A 14769-nucleotide genomic window follows, 5' to 3' on the forward strand; every position below is an offset into this window, starting at 1 on the left:
TCACAGCCATGAAGAGGAGTAGAAAGAAAAGGAGGTGCCAGGAGGTTTATTAAAGGTCAATTTGCCGCCACAGTGGATGTTGCAAATTGAAATTGTTAACATTCTCGCTTGGGCAAAGTGAAAAAGAAACAAGTGAGATAATGTGGGTTCCAAAGCGAATTCATCTTCTTATAAGTGGGTAAGTGGCTGTGTTCCGAATTAACGAATCAAATTCAGACTCACGTTAAAAGGAAGTCAGCACATACTTGCGACCATTTTCAATCACTCTGAGTTTAGCTGTTGTTGTAGGCTATTTATATAAATATATGACATGTTTTAAATTGCGGAAAAAGCATCAAGTGTGGTTGAAATGTAAACATCATTTTATTTTCACTTTACATTTTTAAGTCCATCGACAGATCTCAAACGTTTCGATTATCTAATAAACAGCAACAACAGTCATTTACATATTCAAGGACAAAGAATTCACTGCAACGATAACAAGACGTCTTCGGATCCACCCCAAGTGCCAATTCACGTTATTTCTTGTACCAAGAGCTTCAAAGAAAATTTGTCCTTTGTTTGTGTTGTGCTCAACCTCTGATGGATTAAAAACCTTCGAAAGCGAGTCCTCAGAAAAAAAAAGAAGGCACAACACTGCACGAGAAGCTACCGTAAGAGTTTACGTCATCAAAAATGCTGCAATTTTTGTTCCACTGACTCCTGCGCAGATCATCATCTTTTAAGTGAGGTGTCCTTGTAAATGCTTTCTTGAAATGCTTACATTTGGGGGGGGGGGGGGGGGGGGGAGGGTTCATTCGTATGGAAACATGATTAAAGTTGAGTGCTTATTTTCAGAATACTTCATAGATTGAGGCAATGAAGGTGCCCGGGGTGTTTACACCTGTACTGATAAAAAAATGCTGAAATAATTTTTGAATGATTCTGCAAAAAGTTTAGCATCATCTCACAGTAAAACTCACTTCAACATAGCTCCAAACTGTCTCAAGATGGGACCGAAATGCAACTTTTGTCTAGATGAAGCTTCTCAAATCACTTCTAAACACTTCTTTGGAACCAAGCTGTCACAAGGCAGCACTACAGAGCTACTTTTGTCGAAATGAAGCTCCTCAACTCACTTCTCAATAGTTCCTTGGCACCATGCCACCACGGGATGACTGAAAAGCAGTACTTTTAACAAAATGAATCATATCAAAGTCTATCACATTGTATTGTTTGGGGTTGGACATATTAGTTTACATTCTTTCACATATCTTATTTTATTAATCAACCCCCAAATCCAGATTTTCCCCTAATTTCAGAGCGCTACAGTACAAAATCTAAGAAAATGCTCACAAGAACATGCTCATGCGACAATTCTCTATTTCTCTGAATATTTATTTTGGTATCAGATTGTTTTTTATGCAAGGTTTTAGTTGCGACTGTGAGTAGATTTCGAACTGGATGGACATGCTGTGCTCCAAGCATAACAATGAATATTTTGACTAGTTTAGGCTATTATATGCATTTGTAAAAAAAAAGAAAACAACAACAAAAAAAAAACGTTCCTGAAGCTTTGAAAAGGGAAAAAAATAATCCCAGAGCACTTGATGCTACTAAATACTCACAATAACATACGCATTGTCCTATTTAACATTGAATTGAATTTTTATTCACGTATATCTTAGCTAAGTGCATATGTTAACACATTGCTCAAAATGGAATACGAATGAGCATTCTTGTCATCTGAAACGCAAGGAGTTTATTAGCTGCACTAGAATGACGCTTTGGTGCCTACGCTGCCATTCAGGGTTTCATTTGATTCCTTTCAGGTAGTTGTACACAAAGCAGTGACTCAGCATTTCAACACACCGCAGATTAAAAATACACTATGACTCACTATTTTTTGGAAGGGGGTAGGGGATGTTTGACATGATGAAATGACAAAGTCTGACTTAAATGTTTCAACAAAAAAAAGAAATAAAAAAATCACAAAAATCATGTAGACAGACTTTATATGGCCAACAAAAATATTCAAGTAAAACTCAGTTAAAATGACATGAACTCGACAGAGTGAGAGCTCGATAGTGCAATGGAATGTTTAGTAATGTCGCACGACAATTTTGGAGGAAATATCACAGAGTGTTAACACTAACGCATCAAAACTGGAATATTTTCAAAGCACCCACAAATATCGGGGGGACAAAGATGGCAGATAAGAGACACTTAATGACTGGAATACATTCAAATGTTTTTCTTCTTTCGTAAAGAAATTTATCAATTCACCAAATTTAATCACGTAAGATGGGGATGAGCGTTTTTCGTCCATGAAACACTTGAATGAGCAAAACTGCCTTCCTTTCCCCTCTTATTTTTTAAAATACCCAACATCAAAATACAAAAAGTGCATCTTGTCGACGTAATTTAGTAGAAACTTGCACAAAATTACAAACGCACCCATTCCACAAAGATGGCCGACGCGGTACGCTTAATAATACGACATTTTGCTACAAGAACTTTTCTAAGTGGTTTGGAGGATGGAATATTAACCAATGAAGTATACAATGCAGCACATCCATAAATAAATAAATAAATAAATAAATCCGTACCAGGTGAATTACTTTTTGGGACAAAAAAGCCTTCGGATTTTGTTGGCTGTAGACATCCGCTATAGTCTTTTTAAATTGAGAATAGTAATTAAAGGCCCGAATCCAAATCCATTTGAATTCATACAACAGCTACAAATACGACTCAAAGTTGGAAAAAATGTTCAATGATTCGCCGCCAAGTTTTGTACCCTGAGCTTCCTCCCATCGAACACCATCCAAAAACCACCAAAAACCCACGTGAGGTAAAGATTCATACTTCGACTGTGTGCTACTTCCACAAAACAGTTTGGAATTCTAACATATCAAATATACGCCAAATAGAACGTAACAAAAAATGAAAAGAAAATAGTCACATATAGTTTTTCCTAAAATGGAGTTCAACTGAAACAGCATCAGGTCGCACAGTGACTCCCTCTTAATTTGTCAATTTGGTATGCATACCAAATCAATAAATTTGAATATTGTAAAAACGAGAAGAAAAAAAAATACCTAGCAACAACAACAACCCGAAAATTGTAAACATTGTACCGGTACAAGAGCACAGGTGGCGAGACATGGTCAGAGAACATTGATACGCATTGACCCAGGGCGTCTTTTTTCTGTGTGTATGGTTTTTTTTCAATTTTTTTTTTTACTCTTCTTCCATGGACTTTTCAATCTCCTTCAGCCTCCGGACAAACTCCTGAGCCTCCCTGTCGCCCACCCGAGCGTCCAGCATCCGCATGATCGGTTTATCTGCGGGACGGAAAGCAGAAAAAAAAGAAGACCTTTAACAGCAACCCTACAAAGTGATACAGTGAAACTCCTCTACAACGAAATAATGTTTGCAGCAAGAAATGTTTCACAAGAGGGGGTATTTCACTGTAGCAAATTCACACTTCGTTGTAGTGAATCTCGTCGCGAGGCAAGAGCAGAGAAAAATATTTCTACCACGTTAAACCGACGATGAAAATGGTTCTCCTGATAGAACGAAATATCAGGCTAATTTGTGCATGAGAGGGTTCCAGGCAGACAAGAGTACCGCTGGGTTTGCTGCGAGACAGGTGGAGGATGAAGGGCTGCACACTCTTGCCGGCCGCCGTGGCGTTGGGCCTGCCCGGCCAGCAGAAGTCGCTGAGCGGGGCCACGGCCTCTCCGGCGAAGTCGTTGGTGGACAGCCAGTCGTAGTCCATCACGGTGAAGGTCAAGCAGGCAAATCTGTGCCTGTACTGCTCGGGACTCACGTGGCTGCACAGGCGTGAGTTAGGATTATTCAATCGTTTATCGCAGGGGTGTCAAACTCATTTCTGTCTCGGGCCACTTCGGAGTTACATCCTCCCTCAAAGGGTCGTTGAAACCACAAACATTTTCAATCCTCTCAGCCGCATTATTATTTGTACATGACAAATGATTGGATTACTATTTTTGAAATGAGTCAACTATAATAGTTTGTTCAATCATAGTTCAAGGGAGTGCAAACAGGATAACAATATGATTGCAAAATCTCATTTCTTATTTATTACACGACAATTTGACATTTCGGTGCACATTTTCGTGAGGCTCATGCAAATTGACACACATGGTTTGCTTTCTTGGGTCAAGTAAAATGACATGGCAGGCCGGATCTGGCCCCCGGGCCCTGAGTTTGACACCTGTGGTCCACGAGCATTTTTTCCATATGGAGCAGATCTTCAATACTACAACAATAATAGGCATAAATAAAACTCAGCAGAATTAGGGGATACATAATAACCTCAATACGGACTTTTTGAAATTTGTTTGGAGAGAACGGCTCCTTAATAAGCTTTGATGTTAAATCCTATATAATCCGCCGACAGGATGTAATGTTGCTAATAAAAGGTGGTGGAGAAAGGTAATACCGGAGCGACCTTTTGCGAAGAGGAAATGGAGTGGCGAAGCAATAACAAATTCGAAAGCACATAAGCCACCCCCGGCGTGACCTTTAAATGACACGAGCGGGAACGGGCACTCACAAGTAGAAGAGCTCGTCGAACACGGGGTGCAGCGTCTTCAGCTTCACCTGCGTGCGCTGGCTCTTGGCCAGCGGGAAGAGGTGGTGGGGGCACAGTTCCACGATGACAAACGGGTCGCTCAGACCTGAAGTCGGGATCGGTAGAAATGATGAAACCACAGAAACCTCATCTTGTTTAACTCGTTCACTCCCAAAGACGTTTTTAAACGTCTTTTCAAATTTGGTCTAGAATTGGCTGGAACTGAATGAGTTAATGCGAGTGTGGGGGGGGGGGGGTACATAGATGGTGTTAGTCTCGTCTGTTTATGTTTCCCAGATTTGGGCTTCTCCAAACTTTCAATCACAAATGAGGAAAATCGGATTGAACATTTACAATTGTCGACCCAACCGTTTTTCGGAGCAGATGGGCTTTTACCATTGGCATCCAGCGCCATGATGTCGGCAGCGTGCAGGATCTCTACAGTCAGCCTCTGCTCAGGAGCGTCGTAGTAGCACTTGACGCTGATGCGACCGAAGCGTGTGTGTTTGAGGGTTTTCTGTAACGCACACACATGCGCACCGCCTCAGAGTATCATCGGGGTGTCTCGCTTATTTGGGAAGACCCGTTCATTACAGCGAGCTTGTCAGAGTTATAATGGTTGTGGATTATTCATTATAGTTTTGATTTTATCTTTGTATTCAGCTAGCTTTAATGACTTATTTTCTGGAGCATTTTAGCTAGTTTTGATTAGTGTGGGGGATTTTTTTCTCCCAAAATGTTTTGTTTCGTTCTTGTTTTAGTATTTGTTTTAGTTTTACAGCCAATTATACTATACGTACGATAGACTCCGATTCACTCGCTGCCTGAACGAGGAAACCCGTTGTAAAAATCTGGATGGATGGATGGTGTGAGTAATAAAGTGTCCAACATGTAATCAAGCTTTTCATCGTTCCCCCCCCCCCCCCCCCCCCCCCCATTTGACAACAACAACACTATCAAAACCACAAGTGGCGTGCAACGGGAACAAGTGTCTGGATCGATGCCCGGTGAGGTGGAACGCACCTGCAGGGAGATCTTTTCCAAGTAATACTGTTCAATCAGTTCGAAAGAGGAACACTTGTTCATCTTCAGCTCCTCCTCCAGGGCCTTTGGGAACATGTTTGTGCGGTCAGTACATTTGATCTTGTCTTACAGTCGATTGGAAATGGTTACCATAATTTCCATGCAATCATTCCAACTCTCTAATCAGGATTATAGCGGCCGTAGGCATCATACACATGAGACAACCGTTAGCATCAAAACATTAGCCACAAGAGCAAAAAGAAAATGTGTCTTCGATGACCTTGTAGTCTCCGCTCTTCATATCTTCAAGGGACAGACCGTTTCCTTGGAGAAATTGCAATAAGGTCTACGAGCGCACACAAAGATGGAGAAATTGAGAGACACATTCGCACAAACGGCACCTGTGTGAAAAGAGTCAAGCACGGACCTCGACAGTGTACTGGAAGCGGTTGTAGAACTCCACCTGAACGCCTCGGTTCTCTGTGACCGAGTCCAGAATCATGCGCAGCAGCAGCTCCCACAGGCTCTGAAGAACCCTGATAAGTCAAAAAAGATTCAGTCTCTAGAAATCTCCCAAAACACCACACATTTTTTTAAGTCTCTTGAGGGGTCGGAAAAGTTTCCAAAACCGAATAGCCCAAGCTCCGCCCCCAGTCATCAACGTAAAGAAAGCAGTAGTCTCCATTAGCATTAAGACGCAACGGGGCGCACAAAATTGAGCCATTCTAATCTGCGTTTGCTGTAATTCTTTATCCTTTGTGTGTTTTTGACAGGAAGAATGTCAGTACGCTTAGGGGGACCCGTTTTAAAATGTGAACAATGTGCATGAAATGTCATTCTTTTTAAATACATCATTTAGATTTTGCATTGTCATCTGTGATTCTGCGCCACCTTCGCAAATCATAGGCACCAGGGAAAAGCATTTAGGCAGAAGGTATAATTATAAATCATAATGGTTATGCTAATCACACATTGTGCCCGGTATAATAAAAATATTTAGAGGAAGGTGGGAGGCAAAGGCAGTAATTACCGGATGAGGTTGTCCTTCACCAGCGTGTCGGTGAGGATGACCACTGTGTCCTGCAGGTACTTCATGAGGGGGGCCACCGCCTGCTCACGACAACGTGAACACACTCAAGCTACAAACACACACGCGGTCATTGCAACAAAGTGACTTGAGGCCTTACGTCGTCGTTGTTGATGGAGTCGGGAGACAAGCTTATGTGCTGGATATAACGCCGAAGCTCAGGCACCATCTGCACGTCAACAACAATATGTGTTGGGAACGCAGGACGCGTTGTATTTTGCGCTTCAAAGTGCGCCACAAATTTTCAATGGGAGACGGGTCAGGACTACTGGCAGGCCAGGCAAGTACTCGCACTCTTTTACTACGAAGCCACGCGGTTGTAAGGAGCAGAATGTTTTTGTTTGGGGAATGTCTTGGTGAAATAAATAGGGGTGTCCTCGTTACTTGTCTATCTCCCATTTTGTTGCGTTGGATGCGTCAAATTCAAAGAGAAAAAATATCGGCACAATAAAAAAATAGAATAAATCACAATCATCCATTTGAATATTAAATATCCTGTGTATTCAATTCAATCTAAGTGAAAGAGGATTTAAGTTACGGTGTGGTTGCACCTTGTCTGTAAGCAGCATGATGAGGTGCTTGGCTTCCCTCTGCAGGTCGAGGTCCATGTTGAAGAGCTGCCCATTGAGAGCCTTGAACACCTGTTCCTTGCCCTCGGCGCCGCACGACTCCTCCATGGCTCGCTCCACGCCCGGCCAGTCCAGTTCGCGAGGCAGGTTTCCCAGGAAGACGCGTACGTGTTCAACGTCGTTGAGGGCCACGCACAGCTAAGCGGGAAGCGAAGAGGAGGAAGGCAGGAGGAGAAAAAGAGAGAGAGAGATAGGGCGGAGGTGGAGAGAAGGGTGAAGGAAAAGAAGCAGGGCTACAAAGAGGGCAGGGTGCCGCTATGAATAACTGACAGGCAACAACTTGCTTTTTTTTTTCTTTTATCACAACGCTGCGCTTTCATGCCCCTGCTGGGATCTCGCTGCCATTTGCCACACACGCCTTGCTATGGGCCTCACTTACCTGAACTATGAAGCTCTTGTGGTCCCGGCCCAGCTGGCTCCTCTCAATCTTGCGCGTGAGCATCTCTGAGTAGTACACAGCCTCGCTACAAAAGTTCTGAGACAAGCAGGGATGGGATTAGTCACAACATTGCAAAATTAGAAACGTTCCGTGGAAATGAATGGGGAATAACTTTGTTTGAATGTACAGTCATATCCCCCAAATTTGAATGTGTCAGAAGAATGCTAACAAAATTTAAATTTCAGGCATATCATCTGATTCCAAAATTGTGACATTAATGCCTGTAAATTGTCTTTTACTTTATATCAATTACATAACCATTCCCAGCTAATCCATGGAACACTAATCAAACTCACTTGCAGACATTTTACTGTGAATTCCCGAAACGATCGCCATTTCAAAAGCAAACTTGCGAGTTATCGAGCGCGGGGGTACTAACGTCGGTCAAGCGGGTGACGAAGATGAATGTTCCCGCAGAGTCCGGCCAAGCCAGTTGGAGCCAGATGTCTCGGACTTGCCGGAAGCAGGATGTCACTTCCAGCGCTGAGGAACTGTGCTTGGCCTGCTGCACCGCTTCCATCTGAAACCGATACGAGGTGTCCTAATCAAAAACACCTTATGAGCATTGTGTCAAGATATCAATTCAAAAAGCAACTACACTGGCAAAGAGTTTTTGAATCGACTTCATTGGAATATCAGTCGCATGTGATTAAAATGTGTGTCAAGCGTCATTATTTTTAAAGGAGAAGAGAGGGAAAGAAAATTTGCATCAGGTGACCACATTTCATTTGTGTGCAACTGATTTGTGATGACGTCTGTGCACGGAGGGTATGCTAAAATAATTTCCAGTAATAATCGATGCTGGAACTCATTAAATTATTTTTTTAAAAATTATTCAAAGCAATACGTTGCCATGAATTCACAAGAAATTCACAACATTTGTTAGTATAATTATTCTATGTAAAAGTATATTAGTTCCAATATTCTTTTTTATTATACATTCCCATTAATTCACACATTTTATTAATTGTGACATAAACTGTATTTATAAAATATCAAATGCATTTAAAAAGTTCCCATTATTTCGAAACCGCCAGTCCAACTTGAACTAGTTCTACTTTTCACGTAAAATAGATGACGTCACAAAAATTGTGACTGGTAGGGAGCTCTTCTTTTTTTACCTTTGACCCCTGTCATTTCAAATATAGTATCTGTGAAAAAACCTCAGGGATATTGCTTTCAGGTGAGGCAATACCACATGATGTTTGCAAAAGAATCAGTTGAAAATGTGTTCCTGGATGAACAGTGAAAATGAAAAAAAAAAAATAAAAGACATCCATTGCTTGGTCATAGAGAAGCAATTACTAAATGTGACCCCAGTGGAGCAGATGACGCAGAGCTGTATCGCCATGGTTACCGCACTTGAGAAACGAGTGAAAAATCAGGGGCAGGGCGTCTTACCTTGTCCGTCTCCACTGCTTTGCAGATCCTGTCACATGACCTGTCGTGAACAATCTGCAGGAACTTGTGAATGGATGACTTGAACCAGTTGTGAAATCCCGTTAAGGCCAACATCTTTGCATCCCTGCGGAGGAGGACGACGAACAAAACACGACAGGGAACAAAAGCATGACTCATGGCATTTATGAACAAAAGTAACAGGACACTGGCTAAGCGAAAGTGTGCGAGTTGCGGCTATGACGGACTTGAGAGGAAGAAACTCCCGGAAACCCTGGAGGCTCTTCAGGGACATGAAAAGCTCAAAGATGGTCTCGCCCATCGTCTGCGTCAGTTTGGAACTTTCTAGCTCCAGGGTGCCACAAAGCCTCTCCATGGCCATATTGACATCATCGGCTACCTGTAAAAAATAAATAACATAAGAATAATAAAAGACCATAAAAATATAATAATTGGTGTTAGACGTGAAACAAGTTTTCAGGTAAATTGAATACCTTGCTTAGGAAAATGTATTAAATTAAATAAAATAATTACGCTGTCAGTGTACAATGTTGCAGCAGTTGCGTTAGCGGCTAGCAGCTAGCCGCTAGCTGCTAGTTATCAGTGAGTGCCCAGCATCGGTTGGCAAAAGCCATCGGTCTTCTTTTCAAAGACAGTTTAATCGGAATTACATATATAGTTTTTAATAACCGGTAATCGATTGTTAATCAGGTATCGGAATTTTATGATGACAAATGTTCGAATTGGTCTCAATAGATCAAGATCCGTCAGGTCCTAATTTTTAGCCCATGAAAAACCCACCGTGGCTAGTTTTCATACCTCATATTTGTGAAATAACAAAGATTCACGGTTGTGGAGACCTACCAGCTTCTCCAGCTGCCTGTAGGAGACGCTGAAGAAATCCACTCTGACCGCACTGTGGGGAGAAAAAAAAAACACAAAAAAACACCTAGAGGTGAATATTAATGCGAGTAAACGTTAGCAAAAAGTTCCAGCCTCGATTGCACCTGTAGAAGAGTTTGTTGTAGATATTCTGAGCTCTCTGAATGTCTGCGCAGACAGCGTCCACCACCGTGACCATTTTTTTCAGGTGCTCCTCCAGCGACTACATCCAAAACACATGAATTTTGCCATTCTTAACAATGAGGTACCATCCAAAATAACGCTGAAGTGTTTCCCCCTTGCGTGCACATACCCCATCCTCCGCCTTGTACTGCGCAATGAGGCCCTCATACCACTCAGAGGTTCCTTTCTGTGGAGAGGGTGAAGTCACTTCAAAGTAGTCGGTCATTAAAATCAAACGCAATCTCATTAAAAAGACTCCAGAGGAATGATTCCCCTTTCACTGTCGTTACCTTCACGGCGGCTGTGATGTCCAAGTGCAGCTCGTTACGGAGGGGACAAACGGTCTTAAAGGCCCGCATGTTCTGCATGTAGCCGATCCCCCTGGTGGAGGAGTAAGAACACCATTTAACGACGATAGTCGTTCTGTGTTATTGTACTCCAAATGTATGTATGCACAGAATGCACGAACAAAGTAGTCGCTGTGGATTTTGGACAGATTGAGATACCCGAAGCTGGTTTAATTATGATGACCCAGCAAACTGGATTGAGGATTGAATTTGGGAAGCCTGAAGGCCCGACGCTGGTAACACTCTTACAAAACTAACTCGTGCCTGGATGGCTCCGTGGTAAGTACAGAGGTCAAGGTTCAAATCCTGGTCAGAGCAGATATGCCATTCATGGAAAATGGATGCATATAATAGGATATGCGATGATCCCTGACAAGGTAAAGTTGCTTCTTTCTCTAAAAATAACTAATACATAAATAAACAAATTGCCAATAACATTTGTATTATTGATATAGAAAAGCTGGGTTGCTTTCCTAACCTACTCGCTGTGGATTATGAATATAGTGTGTTACTTTTATGTTCTATATTGTATTATATTCTTATGTGTTGTCTTGTATTATTTGTCATTTTATGTTAACTGTTCTTTTGATGGCGGCGCGGGCACCCGCAGCGGCTCCTCTCTCTCCTGAGGAAAGACATTTCATCTGTGCTGTATGTTGCACATGTAGCACATTTGACAATAAAGTTGACATGAACATGAACTTTTATTTTGAAAATTGGCTTTGGGCAATGTAAAAAGCTGAAGCTATTTGCCATTTTGGAGTAATTTACTGAAGTTGAAATAAATTTGACGTAGGAAACGGTGGTGTTGGTGGTGGTGGCCGGACGGCTAAGTGGATAAAGGGTTCACGTTTCTGCATGGCCAAGCCGGCTGGTGGGCAGCGAGAAAAGGTCAGACGTTTCCCGCCACGGCACACGATGCGACGGGATGTGATGCGATGCGACGGTTGTGCAGCAGCGGGGGCGTTACCTCAGCATGAGCTCATAGCGCGTGATGGCGGCGGCGCTGGTGCAGGGGAAAACCTGCCGCATGTTCTTCATCAGGCACAGGCAGTGCTCTGTGTACAGCCTGAAGCTGTCTGACAGCTGCCTCTCCTGGACACAAGAAGCGCCTCCCCCATGTTATGCTCAGAGACATTTTGGGCGAAACCAAAACAACTCTGTGAATGTCAGTGACGAGCTAATGAGGCCGACGTTTTCAGATGATGACCCTTACCCCCCGCCGACCCCCCCTTGAGGTGCCCCCAGGTGGAGAGCCTACCAGGTCCCCTCTCACAGAGGGAGGGTCCCACTCTGCATCGATGGCCCTCAGGAGGCGCAGCAACAGGGAGTAGCACACCCGCTGGGTTCGATGGTGTCCGCTGTAGCACTGCCAGCGACTGAGGCGGAAAACGCAACCTTTTTAGTATGATAGCCGCGGTTTTATTTTCACCAGCGTGCAATAGAAACTCACATAATGGCCTGTTGGAGACGGGTGAGGTCCGTCTGCACAGCATGGTGAGTCAGCACCGTCCACCCGGGTGGGCTAACCTGCCCGTTCCAGTTGTACGGCTCACGCTAGCAAAAGACGTCAGGGTCACGCTTCAAATTTCATTAAACTCATTAAATCCCAGCCATTTTCACTGGAGCAAGCCCCTCAATCCCAGAGTTTTACTGGATTTTGACTGATCTTGCAAGGCCCACAAAATATTTGGTTCTAATGCTATACAAACGTGCAGCCTACCAAAATATAGTTTAGATTCTCGTCTTTTAGCAGAAAAAAATGTGTTTCTATCTTTTTCCATTCTTCAGCAATCGGTATTACAAATGGCTACGTTTCATGAAAATGGTGATTCCTGGGCACCACTACCACCAACTGGATGCTTTTACATGATTTACAATGCAAATGACTTATTCTCATTCAGATTGCATCACACCCTCCTCCTCTCTATGACGCAAAAAAAGACTTAGACGTACAAATACGTCCTTGGTAGACGGGGCCTAATTTTAAAAAGACATACAAGTTCAAATAGTTGGGGCTGTGGAGTGCCTGCATATGAACCAAATGTAAAATTCAACAACCAAGTAAATCTTGTAAATGTGTTTTTTTTTGGGGGGGGGGGGTTGTTTTTTTTTTAAATCAGGGCAGAGTCATGGTAGAGGAAAGGTCAGGGTTGGGTCAAGATTAAGCATTTTGCAATTGTCTGCAATTACGTTTTTTTTCTCCTTCTTGGCGAGCAGAGAGGGGAGGGGTGAGCAGGACGGAAGACATACTGCAAACACCAATGCCTGCTCTGTTGATTAATGTGCACTGTCCTAAAATGGATAAATAAATAAAATGGTACCAGCGGGTACTAGTTATTCCCGAGGACAACATGAGTAGCTCACGCGTCTTTTCTAAAAATAGATTACAAGTGACATGACACTGTGAGTTCCTCCAAAAAATTAAACAAAAAGAATAAGAATGTTAACTTTTTAAGATTTAACATGGTACACGTTTCTTCTGCACGAAATATTCTACATTTTGTTGATTGTTATCACACCGTCAGTATCGAATGTCATCCCATGCAGAGTGCTGAGTTTATTCATTTCATTTCAGCTCAATGAGAGAAACTCTTGTAAAAAAAAAAAAAAAATCAACTTCTTGTATAGAAAAAAGGCAATTTTCTGTTCTCAAGTCCAAAGAACATAACTTGAATGTTGTTGACAAATAAAGAAGGAAATCTTTACCTTGACGTGAGCGTGCTCATGCTCCACAATCTGACTCAGGAGTTTCTTGTGGATGGACACGTTCGTTTCTTTCTTCGACAGCGTCGTGTCTCTCTGGCCGCAAAAACGAAAGCGTGAACATGTTCCCCGAAATGAGGTGACCCCTGCAGATGGCCGCTTCACACACCTGGCTTGTGAAAAGCTGCAATATCAGGTGGCATTCTCCCTGCACTTTGGAGGCGCTCGAGCGAGGCTCTAATTTGAACCAAGTGTCGAAGCCGCCGACGGGAATTTCCTGTCGGAGTTGTTCAAAAACATTTTTTTTTTAACTGGGTGACATTTGAAGAAAATACGTTCATTTCCAAACATGTGAACTTCTCCTCACATTTAAAGAGATGTTGATGCACCCCAAGAAGTCGTCCGCATTCTCCTCGGAGCCGGACGACGACGATCCGTTGGCACGCACTGATTTTGCAATCTGCTTAAAATATCTAACGGAGTGGTAGTAGTAACAGAAGAGTTCTTTTTAATAGAATTCTCACAGCTAGAAGAGTTCTAATACTAAAATTACAACCCTTAATATAATGACTGTCGACTTCACAGTGCAAAGGTACCGGGTTCAATTCCAGCGCCGGCCTCCCTGTGTGGGGTTTGCATGTTCTCCCCGGGCCTGCGTGGGTTTTCTCCGGGTACTCCGGTTTCCTCCCACATTCCAAAAACATGCATAGCAGGCTGATTGAACACTCTAAATTGTCCCTAGGTGTGAGTGTGAGCGTGGATGGTTGTTCGTCTATGTGTGCCCTGCGATTGGCTGGCAACCGGTTCAGGGTGCCCCCCGCATACTGCCCGAAGACTGCTGGGAGAGTCTCCAGCACCCTCCGCGACCCTAGTGTGGATGAAGCGGTTCGAAAGATGAATGAATGAATATATACCTCCCTCTACGCCCGCACCGTGTTCCTTTTTTTTTTTTTGACTGCCATTTTATTGTGAAATAAAAATATCAAGCAAGTCAGAACAACGACTAACAATGAAAATAATACCTTCCCATTCCTCGAAGTCCACTGACTTCGTTGAGTTTTTTGCAAGCCTCGGCCACTGAGACGTCATCATCGTGATCCCTGGAGAAGAAAAGGAGAGAAGAAAAGGAGAGTGCCTTCTCTGTACCGTAACAAGGACATCAAGATTCAAATCTCAAGAAAAATATGGGGACTTTTATTGGAGTCGTAGCGTCAGGTCTGATTGAACTTTATCCGACAATTGAAGATATGGGTCAAAGGATCCGAAGTACCGTAATTCATATTTAGTTATTTTGAAATTATCCTCATTCTATGAGTTTTTCATATTTACTACGATTTCAATTCGACTGCCACTATTTTATATTTCTTAAAGCAACATTTTTATCCCTTTTGTCATGTTTCTGTCCTGCTTGCTTTGTTTTTTCAGTCTCCAGCTGGAGAGTGGGCGTTCCCTCCTAAGCCGCACCTGACACTAATCATTACCAGCTGCCTATATAT

General features: G+C 42.8%; 1 protein-coding gene across 1 annotated transcript in view; it reads right to left on the minus strand.

Moving 5' to 3' along the window:
- Positions 1–344: 344 nt before the first annotated feature.
- Positions 345–14769, minus strand: part of baiap3 (BAI1 associated protein 3) — a 32166-nt gene continuing 17741 nt past the window's right edge. The window contains exons 10-34 of the mRNA XM_052048300.1: positions 14296–14373; positions 13641–13746; positions 13443–13550; positions 13277–13369; positions 12021–12124; positions 11829–11946; positions 11538–11662; positions 10511–10601; positions 10351–10407; positions 10163–10260; positions 10016–10071; positions 9404–9551; positions 9159–9282; positions 8137–8277; positions 7698–7793; positions 7241–7456; positions 6790–6858; positions 6633–6712; positions 6030–6138; positions 5883–5948; positions 5603–5686; positions 4976–5096; positions 4562–4685; positions 3610–3815; positions 345–3323 (exon numbers count right to left, since the gene is read on the minus strand). Coding sequence (XP_051904260.1) covers positions 3220–3323; positions 3610–3815; positions 4562–4685; positions 4976–5096; positions 5603–5686; positions 5883–5948; positions 6030–6138; positions 6633–6712; positions 6790–6858; positions 7241–7456; positions 7698–7793; positions 8137–8277; positions 9159–9282; positions 9404–9551; positions 10016–10071; positions 10163–10260; positions 10351–10407; positions 10511–10601; positions 11538–11662; positions 11829–11946; positions 12021–12124; positions 13277–13369; positions 13443–13550; positions 13641–13746; positions 14296–14373 — 2722 coding nt within the window. The 3' untranslated portion in view covers positions 345–3219. The remainder of the gene's footprint in view (positions 3324–3609; positions 3816–4561; positions 4686–4975; positions 5097–5602; positions 5687–5882; positions 5949–6029; positions 6139–6632; positions 6713–6789; positions 6859–7240; positions 7457–7697; positions 7794–8136; positions 8278–9158; positions 9283–9403; positions 9552–10015; positions 10072–10162; positions 10261–10350; positions 10408–10510; positions 10602–11537; positions 11663–11828; positions 11947–12020; positions 12125–13276; positions 13370–13442; positions 13551–13640; positions 13747–14295; positions 14374–14769) is intronic.

This window comes from Hippocampus zosterae, chromosome 17, assembly GCF_025434085.1.
Source record: "Hippocampus zosterae strain Florida chromosome 17, ASM2543408v3, whole genome shotgun sequence".
In the NCBI taxonomy this organism is placed as follows: domain Eukaryota; kingdom Metazoa; phylum Chordata; class Actinopteri; order Syngnathiformes; family Syngnathidae; genus Hippocampus; species Hippocampus zosterae.